The sequence below is a fragment of the Cyprinus carpio genome, chromosome A5 (assembly GCF_018340385.1).
Source record: "Cyprinus carpio isolate SPL01 chromosome A5, ASM1834038v1, whole genome shotgun sequence".
Lineage (NCBI taxonomy): Eukaryota > Metazoa > Chordata > Actinopteri > Cypriniformes > Cyprinidae > Cyprinus > Cyprinus carpio.
The window spans coordinates 21267195-21285664 of record NC_056576.1 but is presented as its reverse complement, the minus strand read 5'-3'; the positions used below and the strand labels follow the sequence as shown (position 1 = coordinate 21285664).

The 18470-nt window shown below is 37.1% G+C and overlaps 2 protein-coding genes across 5 annotated transcripts in view; one reads left to right on the top strand and one right to left on the bottom strand.

Annotated features, from left to right (window-relative positions):
* The first annotated feature begins 6026 nt into the window (after positions 1-6026).
* LOC109060734 (creatine kinase, muscle a) lies at positions 6027-10681 on the top strand. Its single transcript, XM_042756414.1, has 8 exons — positions 6027-6176; positions 7431-7639; positions 7757-7911; positions 8095-8227; positions 8808-8979; positions 9659-9782; positions 9874-10063; positions 10169-10681. The coding sequence occupies exons 2-8, from the start codon at positions 7447-7449 to the stop codon at positions 10345-10347; spliced, it is 1146 nt and encodes a 381-aa protein (XP_042612348.1). The 5' UTR covers positions 6027-6176; positions 7431-7446; the 3' UTR covers positions 10348-10681.
* A 1600-nt stretch (positions 10682-12281) lies between these two features.
* The window catches only part of LOC109059711 (MAP/microtubule affinity-regulating kinase 4-like), a 30266-nt gene continuing 24077 nt past the window's right edge, over positions 12282-18470 (bottom strand). For 3 of the 4 annotated variants that reach the window (XM_042756411.1, XM_042756412.1, XM_042756410.1), the window contains 2 exons: positions 17118-17162; positions 12282-16344 (listed from right to left, as the gene is read on the bottom strand). In XM_042756411.1, coding sequence (XP_042612345.1) covers positions 16002-16344; positions 17118-17162 — 388 coding nt within the window. In that variant the 3' untranslated portion in view covers positions 12282-16001. Of the gene's footprint in view, positions 16345-17117; positions 17163-17595; positions 17679-18470 lie in introns of all 4 variants that reach the window. The other variant, XM_042756413.1, reaches the window with a different exon arrangement.

Here is an 18470-nt window from a genome sequence, read left to right as displayed (position 1 = left end):
GACACAACAGTTAGAGAGCAGGTTGTGGCGAAATAGAACATAATTCATAAGCAGCACTAACTTTTATATACCACACCCATAAAGACAACATCAAGGGCTTGTCATGTCAGCAAAGATTAGTCCAAGGCTGCTGCCTGAACAGGCAGGGTTCATTGCATCAACCAAATCCAGTAAATCTATCAAATAAATGTTACTTAATAGTATCTTGGAAATGCACATGCATAAACTCAGGATAAGTTCAATAAATAGTCATAAAAATATATACTTTTTTATCTTAAGATCTATTAAGCTAAAATAAGTAAAATAATGAATATTTGCTAAGAAACACTCTTATTTCTCGACAAATACATTTTAGTATAAAGTTTGATTATATTACTTAATGTTTATATTTGCATGTGTAAAGATTATTTGCATGTGTAAATATTTAATTTCTGTTATTTATATAATATTTTAATATTTTAAATATATGTGTAAAATATCAATAGCCAAATAATATTAATATCAATATGATTCATTATATATATTCTGAATTAATTTATTGTAATTTGGTTTCTTTCTGCTCAATGTCCCTACCAAAATTAAAATAATATTGGCCTTATTCATGTAGAATGAATTTCTGATTTGAATGTTTCGTAAAACATTCAGTTCGATGCAACAATGTACATAAGAACATTTTACAAAACATTTACACAGAAGTCTCTTCTGCTTGTGTTGCATGAATGAGGCCCAGTGAAAGTACACAAATATTATGTATTTTCTTCCTTACTATCCTCAGTCACAGCCTGTGATATTGTAGGCAGATGAGCAAAAGAACAGAGACCAACCAAGCCAACATAAAAAAAAATATAATAATAAAAAAAAGCAACTGGATGACCTTCTCAAATGCATCCTCTTCAGTTGTTGTTGTTTCATTCAAACAGATTACCGATCTAATGCCCTTTCTGAAATCCTGAGCCTTGCCAAATAAACAAAGACCTGGGGCTTTTTAAGCAATCTGAAGACACCACAAACCAGCGGCTCCCACAAGGATCCACCCAGTATCTCCTATTAATCATAAACATTCTCACAAACTCCTTCGTTGTTACAGTGTTTTGTCACTTTTCTGTGTAACTGATGATGCAACTCAGTAATACTCAGAGTCAAGGTTAGTTTTGCAGGCTGTATTTTATGAACTGTTGGTGCATTTTCCAGAGCTAAAGCTAAAAGGAGCTTGTAGAGAAAAAGGAGGAAATAAATCAAATGAACCACAGAAATGTTCTGGTGTCAATGTTGTGGTAGTCAATTCAGCTCTTGAAGTGGAAACTCTGAGCAACTCTGCACACAAAGACCAATTACACTTTACTGGTATTGGTTGGATTAGTAAATAAAATTTAATATATAAACCTAAACATTTAAATACCTAAACAGTGATTTAAAAAACAATGTACTGAGAAAAGCTACGGAAAATATGAAAGCATTGTAGTCCATGCTTTCTAAAGAGTTGAGTTTAAATGTAAAACTCCAGCAACAAAACTCCCTTATCATTTAATTCATTTATCAGTGGTTATTTATTGATTAATAATTGATTAACAATGTACTCTTTCATCTCATTGCTTGTATTATTATCACATTCTCATAATCCTCACATCACTCTCCTTTCTTGCTTTTAGATTGCAGTGGCAGCAGGTGGCCATCAGGGAGAGTTGTTGGTTGTTCTGTTCTACTGATGGGCAATTCTAGAATTCTGTATCTGCAGGATCTGAAACACAAACAATAACAATGCATCACTTTATATGGTGTACATCTGCTTCCTGAGCTCAGAACAACATTCTTGCATGCTGCTGGAGCCACACAAACATCAAAATAACCACATAAATGCGGCAAACCAGCAATTACAATTCAGTCAGTTACTCATTTCATGAGAAAAGTACACCGGCTACACATACTGTAATCACAGAGAACGAGACCTTATAACACAGCAATATAATATTCTATCTGAAATCTATCTATAATTTCTTATTTCATAAATACATATTAATAAAGCCATAAAATATTTACAAAATCTACACAAAAATAATAGTATTTCATATGCGCTGTATAATTATTTAGAGAGAGAAATACTTCATAATTATATAAATAATATGTTAAGTTGGCCAGGCACACTGTGTACTGGTGGACTCACTGAGCTCACATTAATACACTCAGTCATATCACATTTCATGCAACACATGCCAAATGTACACATGATACACTTCTTATGTACTTATTATGTAAGTGGCTAGACTGCAGTCACACACTTAGAGAGTGAAACAGTATGAACTGGGGTGTCAGAATAATTATCTGTAGCTCCGTTAGCAGACTCACACTACAATGGATATGAAAGTGGGAATTCTCTCTCACACTTTCTGTATGTCTGTAAGTATATTCTTGTCATGTATAAGTCGGATTTGCTGTTCTCAAGTTCATGAGGCATTGTAGAATGATATTAATTTAAAGGAATCTACACTTGGAATATAATGCAGTTCAGTTATTGAAAAACCGTTTCATAGAGTACAGTCAATTTACTTTTGTAATCTACTAGTTTACTTAATCTGTATCCATATGCATCATGCCAAGTTCTGCCATTAATCATTAACATCAAATTCTGATTTATATCAATTTCACTGAAGTTATTTGCTGAGTCAATGCAATACAACCCAGAAAGACAGAGAGAGAGATGGAGGATTGGATGTAGGTGTGTTGAAAAGAGAGAGAGAGATGAGGGGTATGAAAAATAAGAGAGTTTAACAAAAACATACATAAACTCATAAACACATGTCTTCCCTTCTGATGTCACATACTTAATAAAGTCACAAAATAAACCGGAATGTTTTACTTTTTCTTAGATACTGCTGCAGTTTTTGGTAGCTTAACAAGTTAGTATTGGTTGATAAGCTAATATCTGATATGTTCTGTCCAGTCTTAGACTCAACTGAACAACCTGTAACATCATTTGATGAACACATCCCATTCACAGACCTACAGTGGTGTATTTTCCATGCATTTAGGCATCAATTGCATTGCAGTAAATTCAATTAGTTAATGGATTTAGACACTATTAGTGCGTAGCGTTGTGCATCATTCAGGAATACCAAATATATTCAGTGTCAGACTATTATATGAATTGAAAATTAAATTTCACACCATTCCAGGTGACCTGCGACACCTCCTTCCTGTCCCACCATCTAACATTTTTACAAGCATGCAAGCACATATTCATGTTTATATTTATTCAAAAGCGACATAAAATATGCAGCATGTGATTCATCCAAGGAGATAAAACAAAAACTGCAGAAATGTATCAGCTACAATACTGTACCTTAAAAACCAGCTTTGGCTGAAGGTCATATGGAGTGTTTAGATTCATGTTACTTGCTCCCCTTCCAAAGGCCAAGTATATTATTAGCCACCACTGCTTGTTAACTTGCTACGCTTACCAAGACCACTGAACATGATGATGACATGGGCTCCCCAGACCTACAGACACATACACACAACATATAATTCTCCATGGAGATTACGTGCAAGACATTCCAGTCCAAGTCTCACTTCCTCTTCCACATTCTGCTTGTGTAATATGCGTTTTAAATGACACCTGATAGATTTCATTCTAGTTCATTAGTAAACTAACCATGCATTTTGCCCCACTCCCTGGCTGTATTTCTAAACAGGCCATCGTTTGTTGGAAAATGTGAGGCTTTAGTGTGGTTCCATGTTTCTCAGTTTACTTGAGAAAAAAATTATGATCAGATGTATTGCACACTATGATTTAATACCATGTTTAACAACAGTACCTAGTATGCAAAAAATGCAAATGAGAAAGGTGACTTTTTTAAAAAACTCTCACACTGTCTTCACTTTGTGTTGTGTAACTGTCCTGTAGTAGCTGGAGTTGAGGGTCTGTTCTTTCACTGTATACGCAAACACACTAATGTTACACAACCTTCCCACTCTTACACATGCATACCATTTTGACACCACCTCACAGACCTAGAAAGATCAGACATGACTATATACACCTGACGGAAGGAATAATGTTCAATGATTAAGGCATTTATCACATTCACTACTGTTCTGTTTTAAAATAAATGTGGTTCTTTTAAAAAGTTTGATTCATCAAACAATCCTGAAAAAAATGCATCATGGTTTGCTCAAAAATATTAAGCAGCACAACCATTTTCAGCATTGATAATAATAACAAGGGCACCAAATCAGCATCTTAGAATCATTTCTGAAGGATTATGTGACACTGAAGACTGGAGTAATGACTGCAGAAATCCAGCCGTGTCATGATTTGAATAAATTATATTGTAAAATATATTTAAAATGTAATTGAAATAATATTTCACAACTGCTTTCACTGTATTTTTAATGCAAAAAATGCAATAAACACTTCTTTTAAAATATTACAGAACCCAAATTTGAATAGTGAATAGTAAAAATAAATAGTAGTAGAAAAATGAATAGTAGTGTACTTCTAAAAATACTTCTATAAGATAGATAGATAGATAGATAGATAGATAGATAGATAGATAGATAGATAGATAGATATGTTAGCATACTATTGGTACAGGGACAAACAGGAGACAGCTGTGTGAGTAAGGGGACATTGGGTGACCCCACAGGGCAAGGCCACAGTGAACTACCCCTCCCCCTTATATATCCAGTACTGGCCATAGATACTACACCCTCCCCAAATATTATTATCTCTTGAATCTGTGTGTGAATAACACACCTGGACTCACACTAAGACCTTACGTCAGAGTAATGAATTGAGCATAATGAGAAAAAGAAAGACTTTACATTTGTCTCTATGATAAGCTGTGCTGATATGTGTGTGCATGCATGACAGCTGCTGGTAAGCATGTGAGCCATGGCAGGCCTGTTATTCACACTTGGTGCAATGTTGGAGACAGTTGGACTAGCATTAACGTCCTGTATAACCTAAAGCCATGAGGCACAGAGATAAAATAAACCAATACTGTGAAATGTAATTCTTAACAATGCATTACTTAACAAAATGTATCAAATGTGTTATACAATTTGCAGCTGAATGGATTGCTAGACAGATACATTGTGGGAGGGGTTACCCATAATATCCTGTGAGACTGTAGTACTGGGGACACTTAACGGGGCCTCCCTGAGTGAGAACATGTATGTGCACGTGACTGAAACTAGAGATGGAAATGCCTCATTTTGAATTGCATAATTACGTTAAAGAAAGCAAAACATTGTCTGAATAATACAAACTTTAAGACTTCAAAATATTTTGTGATAGTGATGGTTTCTAAACAGTAAACACACTCTCATGGCAACATAATTAGATATGTAGTTATTCTGTCAAAATCACGTGTTATGGTCTGACTTGGATCATACAGTAGTTTTATAGGGTGTTTTTTTCCCCCCAGTTACAGTCATGGTTAGGGTTAGGGGTTGGGCTTCATGGTTATGTTTAGGTATGAGTTGTACATTTTTGTACAATTTTGTATGATTTTGCTGCCGTTTCAAATTATTATGACTTTTCATGAGTTTGAACTGTTAGTGCACAATTGAGTCTATCAAATTGACTTTCACATCCACTGCCTTCCTTAATTCATGTTCAGTTCATTCTAAAGTGGCAGCTGATGACATTTTACCCCATTGCATAAATATGGCATCTAACATGAACAGATAAATTAATTTGCACCAAGAATCATGTGATGGACTGAGCCTACCAGCTGATTTTTTTCAAAGCCATTGGCCTGACATGAGCACTTCTGATATCCATGGCATGTTTGGCAAATGTGCTGCTCAGCCTTTTTAGCATGGTAGACCCTCCATGGTCCATCACCCCTCCTCCAACCTATACCCTACTTGAAAGCTATGTATGGGGCGGTAGTGTAAATGGATATGGGAAGGGAGGGGAGCACAAACCACAGCTGCCACATCATCACCTGGGATCTAAATTGAAGCCTTTTCTTACACTAAACTGGGCATAAGAGACTGGTGCCAGCCAATCAGAATTCAGTGAGCTCTAAAATGGGCCAGCCAATGGCTGCAGGGGTTGGAGGTATATAAACCCAAATCAGACTCTTCTTGCTTGGGTGACCCCTATTTCGGCTTTGGTGAACAGGATCTGATCCCAAGGACTGTTACCACTTTTATTGTCTTGTGTGCAGGTAAAGACAACATTCTTAAATAACCATTATTCTCTGTGAGGAGAGAAGAGAGAAAGGTTAAAAAATTAAATGAGATAAAATTATTTTGAAAAAATTCTAGTGGAATACTCCCTAAAAAAGAAAAACATCTAAAGTAAAATGTTAGTGGTTTGTGGGGCTGCATACATTTTCCAGTTTGTTATACTGTTAAGATACACACCAACATGACAGCAGATGCATGTTCTTAGTACAGGAGTGATTGTGAAAGGCATCTGATTTTACTATAAAAATTTTAATATATTTTTGATTTTCAAAAATTTTGGGTGAGGGACTGGTTTGGTTGACCTGTGCTGAAATGTGGGAGCAGATGTCAAATGTGTGATATGCAGCTGCTCTGAGAGCATAATCGGATACAGCCATAAAACCCTGGGACGTACGGGACAGGTTCCCTTTGCTGGCTATTTTTAAAACAAGACCCCATGACAAGCATGCAAGAAGATTCTAAAAGCTGTATTTCACAGAACAGAAATGAAATCAAATGACTCGTAGTTCAGACCACCACAAGTTAATAGCAATGTTAGGATTTGTATGTGGTAAATGATAAAAGGTCAGACTGTGCAGGAAAGTGACTATATAGGCAGAATACATTGCAATATATTCAGAGTATTTTGGAAAAAGTTTGAGATTATGTCAGAGTAAATGGGAGGGTGTGGAGACCCTAGTAAAAATAGATCAGTCTACATTTAGACCTGAGAGCATATCTCCCAATCCTGGACCAATCAGATATATCATATAACAAGTGAGGACCTCAAGTGGAGGTTGCTAGGATACCAGACAGACAGACTGTTTTAATGTGTGCAGCTGTGTTTCACAGGTTATCGTTCATCACAATCCAGTGGAAGCTGGTGTTTAAGCAGTTATGGTCCTGTGCTGAATACAGTTTCACTGATGTTCAGTCAGCATGCTGTAAAACATTTGGAAACCATCTGGATATACTAAAATGGCCACTTTAATTGCTTTTTTATATATATATATATATGAACATGATGCTATAGTGTCTGCAGCTGTTGGTAAGACAATCATGCTGCAAGCTTTGCATGCTTGGTTGAGAAAACCTTTTCAGTCCTAACTAACTAAACAGAATTAGTCAAATTTACGTTCCAATTGTTAGACAAAGTCAGACAGGTGAGACTTGTATATGTAGAAGTAATATATGATTATTCAAGGAATCAAATACAAATATTTGTTCTCAATTTCTCTTTGTCCAATCCTCAGTGTTATAAACGCAATCATGCCTTTCGGAAACACCCACAACAACTTCAAGCTGAACTACTCAGTTGATGATGAGTTTCCAGACCTTACCAAGCACAACAACCACATGGCCAAGGTGCTGACAAAGGAAATGTATGGCAAGCTTAGGGACAAGCAGACCTCCACTGGATTCACCCTGGACGATGCCATCCAGACCGGTGTTGACAACCCAGGTGAGTAAAGACATTGTTGTGTCACATCCTTACCGCATATTTAACCTGATCAATCCTGGACCACTTCACAGCATATTTCCTTCCTTTATATACTGATGAGATGACATTTTCCTCCAGGTCACCCCTTCATCATGACTGTCGGCTGTGTTGCTGGTGATGAGGAGTCCTATGAAGTGTTCAAGGATCTCTTCGACCCTGTCATTTCAGACCGCCACGGTGGATACAAGGCAACTGACAAGCACAAGACTGACCTCAACTTTGAGAACCTGAAGGTACAAAACAGAAATAACAAGAGCACTGTCTCCTTGACAATTATTTATTTACTTGAATTTACGTGAAATGTGAGATAGTAAATAAATATGAAAATCAATCCATATAGGAATGCTTCATATGCACAATCTATTGTTTAGCAATATTTGGAAATGTTCTGAAATGAATTAAATCTTTATTTTTAGGGTGGAGATGACCTGGACCCCAACTATGTTCTGAGTAGCCGTGTGCGTACCGGCCGTAGCATCAAGGGATACGCCCTGCCCCCCCACAACAGCCGCGGAGAGCGCAGAGCTGTGGAGAAGCTGTCTGTTGAAGGTGTGCCGTCATTACAGTTCATGTGTGCACACTTCAGTGTTATTTAATATTATTTATATAGTATTTATTAGTATTTATTGATTTTTGAATACGTTTTTATTTTTATAGTTTTATTTGAAAGTTTTAAGTCATTTTGTTGTGCTTTTGTTATTTTTATTAGTTTTGTATTTATTTAATTTTTTTGTTTGTTTTAGTTTAGTTTTTTTTTTTTGTTTTACTTTATTTCAAGTAGCTGTTAAGGCAACAGTTTACATTTTATGCTTAAGCCTAATAGTCATCTAATATTTCTATTTTATTTCAGCTTTATTTCAGTTAACAAGAATGATTTTTAAAGGTTTAAGCTGTAACAATAACACTGGCACACATTACATACCGGTCAATGTACACATAGTGGTACTTCAACTTAGGCCCAGTTGAAATGAACCCTACCAGAAGGTTGTTACTTCTTACAAACCCCAACAGATGTTAGTCCAGATGTTAGTAAAGGCGTATAGCACAATAATTGTACAATAATGTAATCTGTAGAACGAAAGTATGCATAAGAAACAATATAAGTTTAAAACACTCCTTCTTTCTCTAGCTCTGAACAGCTTGGACGGAGAGTTCAAGGGCAAGTACTACCCCCTGAAGTCCATGACTGACGCCGAGCAGGAGCAGCTGATTGCTGACCACTTCCTCTTTGACAAACCTGTCTCCCCCCTGCTGCTGGCTGCTGGTATGGCCCGTGACTGGCCCGATGCCAGAGGCATTTGGTGAGTCAAATCATAATCATAATATTTCTGTCTTATTTCGAAGGTTGCACCCTTCATAGGTCACATTTGTCAGCCACATATGTCATCAAGGTTGTCTCTTTTCTCATGTCTAAAAAATTTACTGTTATTACTGTATTTTCTTTCTTTTTTTAATTTCTTTCTTTTTTTATTTTATGAAACTTTTTCGACAAATGAGACACATACCAAATGACTGAACAAAGGTAATATAAAATTAATAAATACCACACAAGCAAGAGTGCTGTTGTTCTAATTATCCGCATGGATGGCCACACCAACAGCATGACGGTGTAATATCATATTAACAATAAGTCATTTTAGACACAATATTGCCAATTACTTTGTTTTTGCTAAATAAAAGAAACAACATGTTTCTGTGTTTCCGAGCACTACACAGTAGTGTTTCGATCCTGAATGAATCAGTGTTGAATCAATCATTTGAGTGAATGATTCAGTGACTCACTCATGAAGACAGTCACTTGCAGCCACCTACTGGTGTAACCTGCAGAAAGTGCAAACAAAGACAAACAATGAAAAGTTCCAGTGTGATTCAACATACAGAATAGGTATATAGGGTATACAACATAAGCATTATATAAATTAGGTTTTGAATTGTAAATAAATTGCGGTGCAGTGGGTGAGGCCTGTGCTTCAATTACAGGCACAATGAGAACAAGACTTTCCTGGTCTGGGTGAACGAGGAGGATCACCTGCGTGTCATTTCCATGCAGCCGGGTGGCAACATGAAGGAAGTGTTCAGGCGCTTCTGTGTTGGTCTTCAGAGGGTATGGAGAACCTGTACATATAAATGCACATATGTAAACTGCTGTTGTTGCCCGCAGCATGTGTAAGCATGTGTATGTTCTGCTTCGACAGATCGAGGAGATTTTCAAGAAGCACAACCATGGATTCATGTGGAACGAGCATCTTGGTTTCATTCTGACCTGCCCCTCCAACCTGGGCACAGGCCTGCGGGGTGGTGTCCACGTCAAGCTGCCCAAGCTGAGCACACATGCCAAGTTTGATGAGATCCTGACCAGACTACGCCTGCAGAAGCGTGGCACAGGTATACAAACCCTGACTGAACATCCTGTACAAATGTTTATATTTGTATGTTGTATAAATAACATCTACTCCATTTGTTGACCTCCATCCTCATTTGTCTTCTCAGGTGGTGTGGACACCGCATCTGTTGGAGGAGTGTTTGACATTTCCAACGCTGACCGTATTGGCTCTTCAGAGGTTGATCAAGTGCAGTGTGTGGTTGATGGCGTCAAGCTGATGATCGAAATGGAGAAGAAGCTGGAGAAGGGCGAGTCCATCGACAGCATGATCCCTGCCCAGAAGTAAAGCGGGGAGCCCTTCCATTTTTTTCTAGTCTTTGTCTTTTTTTTTACAGTCCATCGTGCAATCTGACATTAATGCAGAGGAAACTGCTGCTCAAAAAGACAGTCTCGCCTTTGCATCTGTCTGGCTTTTCTTTTTTCCCTTCTTCTTTATTTTTCATGTAATTTCGCCATCACTTTATTCCACTTTGTTTCCTGTTTAGTTGTTAACATCTTGGGATCAGATTCCCGGCACAGGTGTGAGTGCCTGTTGTCGAGGCTTCACCTTAATTTCTGCCTTGGTTGTAAAAAGTGAATCAATCAAGTTGTATTTAAATAAAAATACCCCATAAAACATATAAACATGTCTTCTATTTTAACAAATTTGTAAGCAGAGTCAATTGTATATATACAGTATATATATATATATATATATATATACACACATACATATACACACACATGCATAAACACACAATATGGTCATTCACTAGCTAGGACCAGCCACAAACAAGCTATGAAACTGTTAGTTGAACAGGGAGTTGGGGAAGAGTAGAAAGAGGTTGAAGGGGTGGAGGGAATGGGATGATGGTCAGGTTGATCAGGGCATCTAGAATTAATGGCTCAGCAAGACTCAGGGTGGGGGTACCATCTCTAGCATATATTTAGGCCGGATAATTAGGACCCCCCAATACAACCTGAAAGAAAGATAATGTGGAATAAGGTTGGCTGAATGGATGAGAAAGGGAGGGAAGGGTGGGTTTGAGAGAACGAGACTAGCAGTACGGTATAAGGTGACCCGATATATATGGAGGTTTCAGGAAGTCAGGTGATTGATTTGGGGTGTGCCCCTGCTCCTTAACATCTGTTAACCAATTAACTCCATAAGTTGAGATGACTTTTTCAACCAGGCAACAAATAAATTACCCATAAAAAAAGAAGAGGGATAGAATTTTGCACACCACGAGATTACCATTCATCCAAATACAAATGATGCAATAATCAAGCACAAGCAAAGATGCCAACATCAGTGAAGTTTATTTCTCTCAAGTTTCCATTTTAATATTTGGCCAGAGGTGCAAACATCTCTGGGGGAAAAAAGTTACTTTCTGCAAACAGCAGTCTCTCTCTTGCTCTCTCGTATACACTACTGGTCAAAAGTTTGGGATCAGAACGATTTTTAATGTTTTTTACAGGAGTTTCTTATGCTCATCAAGGCTGCATTTATTTGATCAAAAATACAGAAAAAAATATACTGTGAAGTATTATTATGATGTAAAATAACGTTTTTCTATTTTAATATACATTAAAATCTAATATATGCATGTGATGCAAAGCTGAATTTTCAGCATCATTACTCCAGTCTTCAGTGTCACATGATCCTTCAGAAATCATTCTAATATGCCGATTTATAATCAGTGCTGGAAACTGTTGTGCTGCTTAATATTTTTTTGGAACCTGTGATACTTTTTTTCAGGATTCTTTGATGAATAAAAAGTTTAAAAGAAGAGCATTTATTTAAAATAGAAATCTTTTCTAACAATATACACTACCGTTCGAAAGTTTGGGGTCAGTAAATTTTTATTCTTTCTTTTTTTTAAAGAAATTAAAACTTTTATTCAGCAAGAATGTGTTAGCAAAGATTCATGTTGTTAGAAAAGATTTATATTTTGAATAAATGCTGTTCTTTTTAACTTTTTATTCATCAAAGAATCCTGAAAAAAGCATTGCAGTTTTCCACAAAACCTTGATGAACATAAGAGACTTACAAGTCTTACTGATCCCAAACTTTTGAATGGCAGTTTATATATAGCTTAAGGATCATGTTACACTTTATACTGGAGTAATGGCTGATGGAAATTCAGCTTTGCATCACAGAAATAAATTATATTTTATGGGATATCAAAATAGAAACCATTATTTTATATATTTATATATATTATCTAAAAAAATCTTGAATTTTCTTGATGAACATAAGAGACTTACAAGTCTTACTGATCCCAAACTTTTGAATGGCAGTTTATATATAGTTTGTCTACCTGACTTCTCTCGTCATATTGCATATTAGCTAAATTCATCATGAAAAACCCAATGTCATAGCAGACAGTTTACATCACAGACAGCACAACACTGAACTGGAGGGATTTACCATTCAGATGTGACGCGCCTGACTCACGATTTCTCACTAATCCTCTTTTTTTAATGCCTGGGACATTAAAAATCTCATTCATACCAACACACTTTCACTCCAGGTCAAGTATGGCTGCCAGAGTAAAAGTCTGCCCTAATCCTCTCGCACAAACATTTCCTACCAGCAGAGAGAGGGAGGCAGGGCAACAGAGTAGCGCAATACACAGACGAACACATTCACACATACATGCACACGCACGCATACACACTCTCTCTCTGTCGCTTGAATTCTTTTGCTTTTGCCCATTCTGTTATTTCACATTTGTCTTCTCTCTTTCTCCATCCTTTCTCTGAATCATGCAGGATTGCAGGTTAGTGTTTCACTTCAGCACACATAGAAACGTCTGGAGAGCTAGCAGAGGGTCTCTGCTCTAGCTATGATTTAACCTGGAGTTCTAAGATACTGTATATACTATACTCACAATATTATCATCAGTTTCATAATCTTTATATACAGCCATAGTCTGACTGATATAAACCATGTTTTTTTTTTTCCTCCCAAGATAATTATTCTAGAAAATAAATTAAGTACCTGTGCAAATATACACAAATCGAAGTGTTCACATTTAAGACATTGGCGCCTTCCGGTGGCCAAACATGGGTACAAACCCACAGAGCCATAGGATGCAGCTGATTCAAGTCAACATGAGTGCACAGAGGTCTTAATGGACATCGAACAGATACAGGTCTCAGCAGTCCAAACCAGATAGAGCCAGTCTGATGCGGAGACCAGGTCAGACTGGTCCAGGACGTCCAGTCCTTACCCTGTTCAGTTTGAAACAGGAAGCTTCTCCACAACAGGAGTCCAGTCACAGAGCAGACAGATCAATTATGCAATGATTTTCAGTGATTCGGCAATTGGATGAGGAGAAACTGTGTGTCTTTGCAAATGTGTGGCACAAAGCCAGAGAATAAAGTGAATGAGACAACAAAAAAAGTTGTTGGATCAAGAGATGGCAGACACAATCTGGAGGCTCACTGTGTGGCTAAAGGTCGAAGACGACACGCCACAGTGATTGCTGTGGAGGTAAGTCATCACAACTAAACTTTCAAGCATCTCCAAGCATCTTATATACTTGCTGCAGACAATCAAAATCAAGAACCAAGCTTGTTTTCTGTACCATAATCCAACACCCTCTCATGAACAGAGGGAGGTGCCATCACAAACATGGAGAAAGTGGAATATAATTCTTTAGTATCTACAAACATATTTCACACATGATAGCACAATGACTCCCCAATCAAAACTTAACAGACCAACCATATTAAACCAACCTGTTTATCCAAACTGTACTAGCAAGAAGTGTCCTATTCACCTTCCTGAATAAAAACAAACAAACAAAAAAAAAAAATCATTATTCAAATCCATGTACCTGCTCTGTCTACAGACTGCCAGTACCAACAGGGCCAAAGCATTGCTTTACATTAAGACAGAAACAACTTCTAAATCTGACAGAAACATCTATTGCTATTGCACAATTTTCACCACTCATAGGTACATTTTGATCCACTCGGTCGTGAATTGCTGTTCATTTTATGCTTGCCAAATTGACAACTATTGCAAAGTTAGGCCTTGTTATACAACAAATGACCAGAACTGATTTGGTCAAAAAAGCAAGCCAAGAGTATTTTTTGAAAAAAGAACAGAAAAGCGCCAAACAAACCTGTTTCTACTCATGAAAAATAATCTTAAGCAGCGTGAAATCCTGTCAAGTCGATAACATCATGCTTCCACATCTGTTAAAGAGAAAATCTCGCATATGGCTAACAACCATCATGAGCTACAGCAAAAATGTGACACATTGTCTATGGTCCAATCTTAAACGGCATCTCTGTTTATGTTACATAGCATTGTTAAGGCTTTACAGTGGATACAGAGTCATAAATTATGCCATATTATCATAATATTGCAAGTGCAACTGACTTTGAATTAAAAAAAAAAAACTCTTTCCGAAGACCCGTTGGTGCCTTTGCCCCTAAAATATATATCCTAACAGTAAGAGCACTGAACTTCTTCCTGCACTCCTGCATAAAAACATCCTGCATTTTAGATATCTGGTGCTTTTTAAGTAAAATCTATTTAGTTAAGGGATTAAATGTTATTTTTTTAATACCATAATAGTCGCATATATATATATGTATATATATATATATATATATATATATATATATATATATATATATATATATATATATATATATATACATATACATGTATATATATATTTATATAATTTATTTTTTTATTTTTTTACATGAAAAACACTAACATGCATGTGCTAATGAATGACTATGGCATGTCAGCAATTACTAAGCCACAACATATTTAGCAATTTCTGTATTTGATATTTACTTTTCTATGAAGATTTAATACTGGGGGTGTAGAAAATCAATTTTTAGTTTTTCCACTAAATACATAAATTGCTATTTGCTTTACAATCAAATTACATCCAATAAGGATCCACTGTTCAATAGGTCTTTTTCCAAATTATTCAGATATCTTCAATGCAGGAAACTGTATCTTTATCAACACTGAACACTAAAACCACCTCACTCTGTAAAATCATGGTAACCTCTACTCTACTTAACGCGGTAACCTCTACTCTAATCTTACTGGGTAAAGGGAGAGGTGACATTATTTGCAAAGGATCACTGAATAGGAGTTGAAATAAAGGATTAATATCTAGAACCAACCAATCACAGAGCCTGTTCGCGAAAGGTCAGGGAAAGTCATTTGGCATAAAATTAGTAGGAAGTAAGTAAACTGGCACTATACATCACAAAAACAGATTTTCTAGGAAACAAAATTTAGCTTGGACAATTTCAAGAACAAAGTGTAGATGGTTGGCTTACAGCCTGATCAAATTTTTGCGGTCGCCAGCAATGTAGATTTGTGTGGGCTCTGTGAGATGTGATGAAGTTAGGATAAGTTTGCCAACTTCACATTTGTGCATATAGTTCATTGGCAGCTACAGTCCTACATTGTCAATGATTCAATGGTTTTGACTCAGGACTAAGAAATGTAAGACACATTAAATCACAAAAACATAAAAATGATGACCCGTTTAAAATGTCAAGACTTGTTGAAAACATACAAAAGTGGTTAAAAAAAGAATGACATCAATTATTTAAGTAAGAATTTCATGACTAGAATGAGAATAAAAATGCTAAACTGGATTCAATCCAGATCCAGTGAATGAGGCTGTTCACAATCAGAATGTGTGTGTGTATGTTTCCAGTCAGGTTTATGTTGTGCACGGAAGGGTGTGCTTGTTTTTGTACTTCAGAATTAATTATTGTCAGGTTTGAGTGTGCCGTGCTTTTAAGGTGACTGTGTTTGTTTATGTGTGTTTAGTTTTGGGTTTTGTTGAGTGTTGACTGGAGGAGGGATCAGTCTATAACACATAAGTGGGTGGGTCAACGTCAGTTCGCTATAACAACGGATATAGTGAGGGGACGTCTCAGATTCAAGTCTCCTCCCCTGTCCCCTCAGAGCTCCACCTCTTTAGAGATCTGCGATGCGATGTGCCTGAAGGTGAGGGGGGCCCCCCACAGGCGTGTGTAGCGTACTCCGTTTGCCTCTGCGGGACCCACACTCAGTTGGCACACTTCAGCTTGGAAAGCGACCTTTGACCTTGCCGCCCCATGACTGCAGCACAGCAGAAATGGGCCAGTGTGTCGGACCTGGCAGCCGCATCCCCTCGCCGCCTCACGCAAGGCCAGTACCACTTCTGCAGGGGCCCGGGGGGGATGGGAGAGACGACCCCTTACATCCCACCCCCCTCCCCCGCTCCAGGGCTTGGACGCTTTCTGATCCCCAGATAAATGGCCACTGGGAAAGAGAGAGGAAGAGAGTATGAAGAGAAACACCAACACTGAGAGATTTACACAAAAAAATCCTGAAAAACTGTTATTTGAGATTCACATATTGAGAAAGCAAACACTGCTTTTATCACCACTGTTGAAAGTTTTATTCTAGTTTATTAGATTTTTTATTTCGTTTTCTAATGTTATTATTTATATTATTATACACTATTATTTATTATTGCTTCGTATTACTATTCTTTTTATCTTAACTGGCACATAATTTTTATGTCACTTTGTGTGTGTATTGATGCTTTGGGCAATATTTAATGTAAAATAATGACACTAATTAAAACTTTGAAATTGAAAGAAAATGAAAAAAGATGCTTCAACAAATAAAGTTGGATGATAAAGAAAAAAATGCATCTTTTCTGTATTATTATCAACTGTATTCATACTGAAGTTTAACAGTGCACAGCATTGTCAACTCAAACTCTAAAACCCAAAATCTAAATCATCCACAGCTTAAGTTTATACTCTTCTCATTGTAATCTGTCGACAAAGTCCGTTCTTATTTTGTAAATGCATGTTTTAGATCTTATTGTGAATAATTCATGCATTTATTTTTAAAAAGAAATTGGCCTATAAAGTTTAATCAAAATGTAAAAACATGATCCTCCAGATGTACACATGGCACTTGGTTCATTTGCTTGTCCCAAACCAGTGTTTATAGCACCACAATGTTAAAGTTCCCTAAGTGGGCCATTTTTGATCATAACGTTGTATCACATGAGGACTCACCCTGTGACCGAAGATCTGCTGACTCCCTCAGATTCATTTGTGACCCTGCAAAAAAACACATTTTCAGATGGTCTGCATTACCTCAGAAGTGTCTAATCCATGCAACACAACGCCACCATAGACAAAAAAAAAAAAAAAAAAAAAAAAAAAAAAAAACAATCATACATATCTGGATCTCTCAGTCCTGTCCAACATTATAATCTGCTAGCAGGTCAATATAGCTAGCTGACCAATGTTGACCCGAGCGATGTGTAATGGGTCATAGAATAAAAACTTGCATATGTTCCTAGATGCATGCAAACCGATAAGAGACATAACCTCCATGCACCATCATCCAACCTTTCCTCACTCTCACATCCTGTTTACCAGACACATGTTCTGCAAAGGAGACTGCATGCAGACAAGCATGCAATGTGCAGAGACAGTCGGATGTGCAGCGGCAACAGACAGGCAAACAGAAGCAGACAGGGGAACTTACTAACTGTTTTGGATCCCTGTGGAAGAGTACAACCCGACACTGATTTATTAGAGCCCTGGCGTTTAGAGGGGTCAAGATTGACCCTAGGAGAGAGAGAAACACAATGAGGAGAGCGAGAGAAAGAGAGAGAAGAGATGCAGAAATCACAGAAAGATTGAATGATAGAGAGAGCAAATGCAACTGAGAGAAAGAAAGGTAACAGAGAAATAAGAGCAAAGTGGGAGAAACTAGGAAAGGTACACATTTGTATGCTTGGAAAAGAGAGGAAATAAGTCAAGGAATGATAAATGCGTATAGTGTGATTGTAAAACCAACTTTTAAGCTGAAAGGATTCCCCAGTGGGTCCCCAGTGTTATTGGACAGGCAGCAAGGAATCAAATTTTTTGATGCAGTAATGCGTGACTTTAATCATCAAGTCTATGCATTTATTTGTTGGAAGAATGTGTCTGTCAAAAGCATATTTACAAATTTGACCATTCAAGTATCGCCTCAAAGCAAACCTCTGCCTAAGGCCCCATTCACACTGACAGCAACTTGGAGTGACAGACGAAGTAATCCAAAGTCATTCATTTTCAATAACAGTTGTCGATTTCCACTGACAGGAGTGACACTGACCTTTGGCAAAGTGTTGTGTGTTTGTCCAATGACTCGATTAAGTTTAGAAAAGTTTACATTTATGCAAATGAGCAGTGACCCAATGTGATGATTACGAACAAGAGTGAAGATAGTGGAGCACATGATCTGTCTCCTGTAAGATACTGCAGTTCAGTGTAGGTCAAACAGAGGAAGTAAATTAGTGATGCACTGATTTTAATTTTATTATTATTTTTTTTACATTTAAAGGAAAGGTTTTCAATTAGCCAAAAAACTGAAAA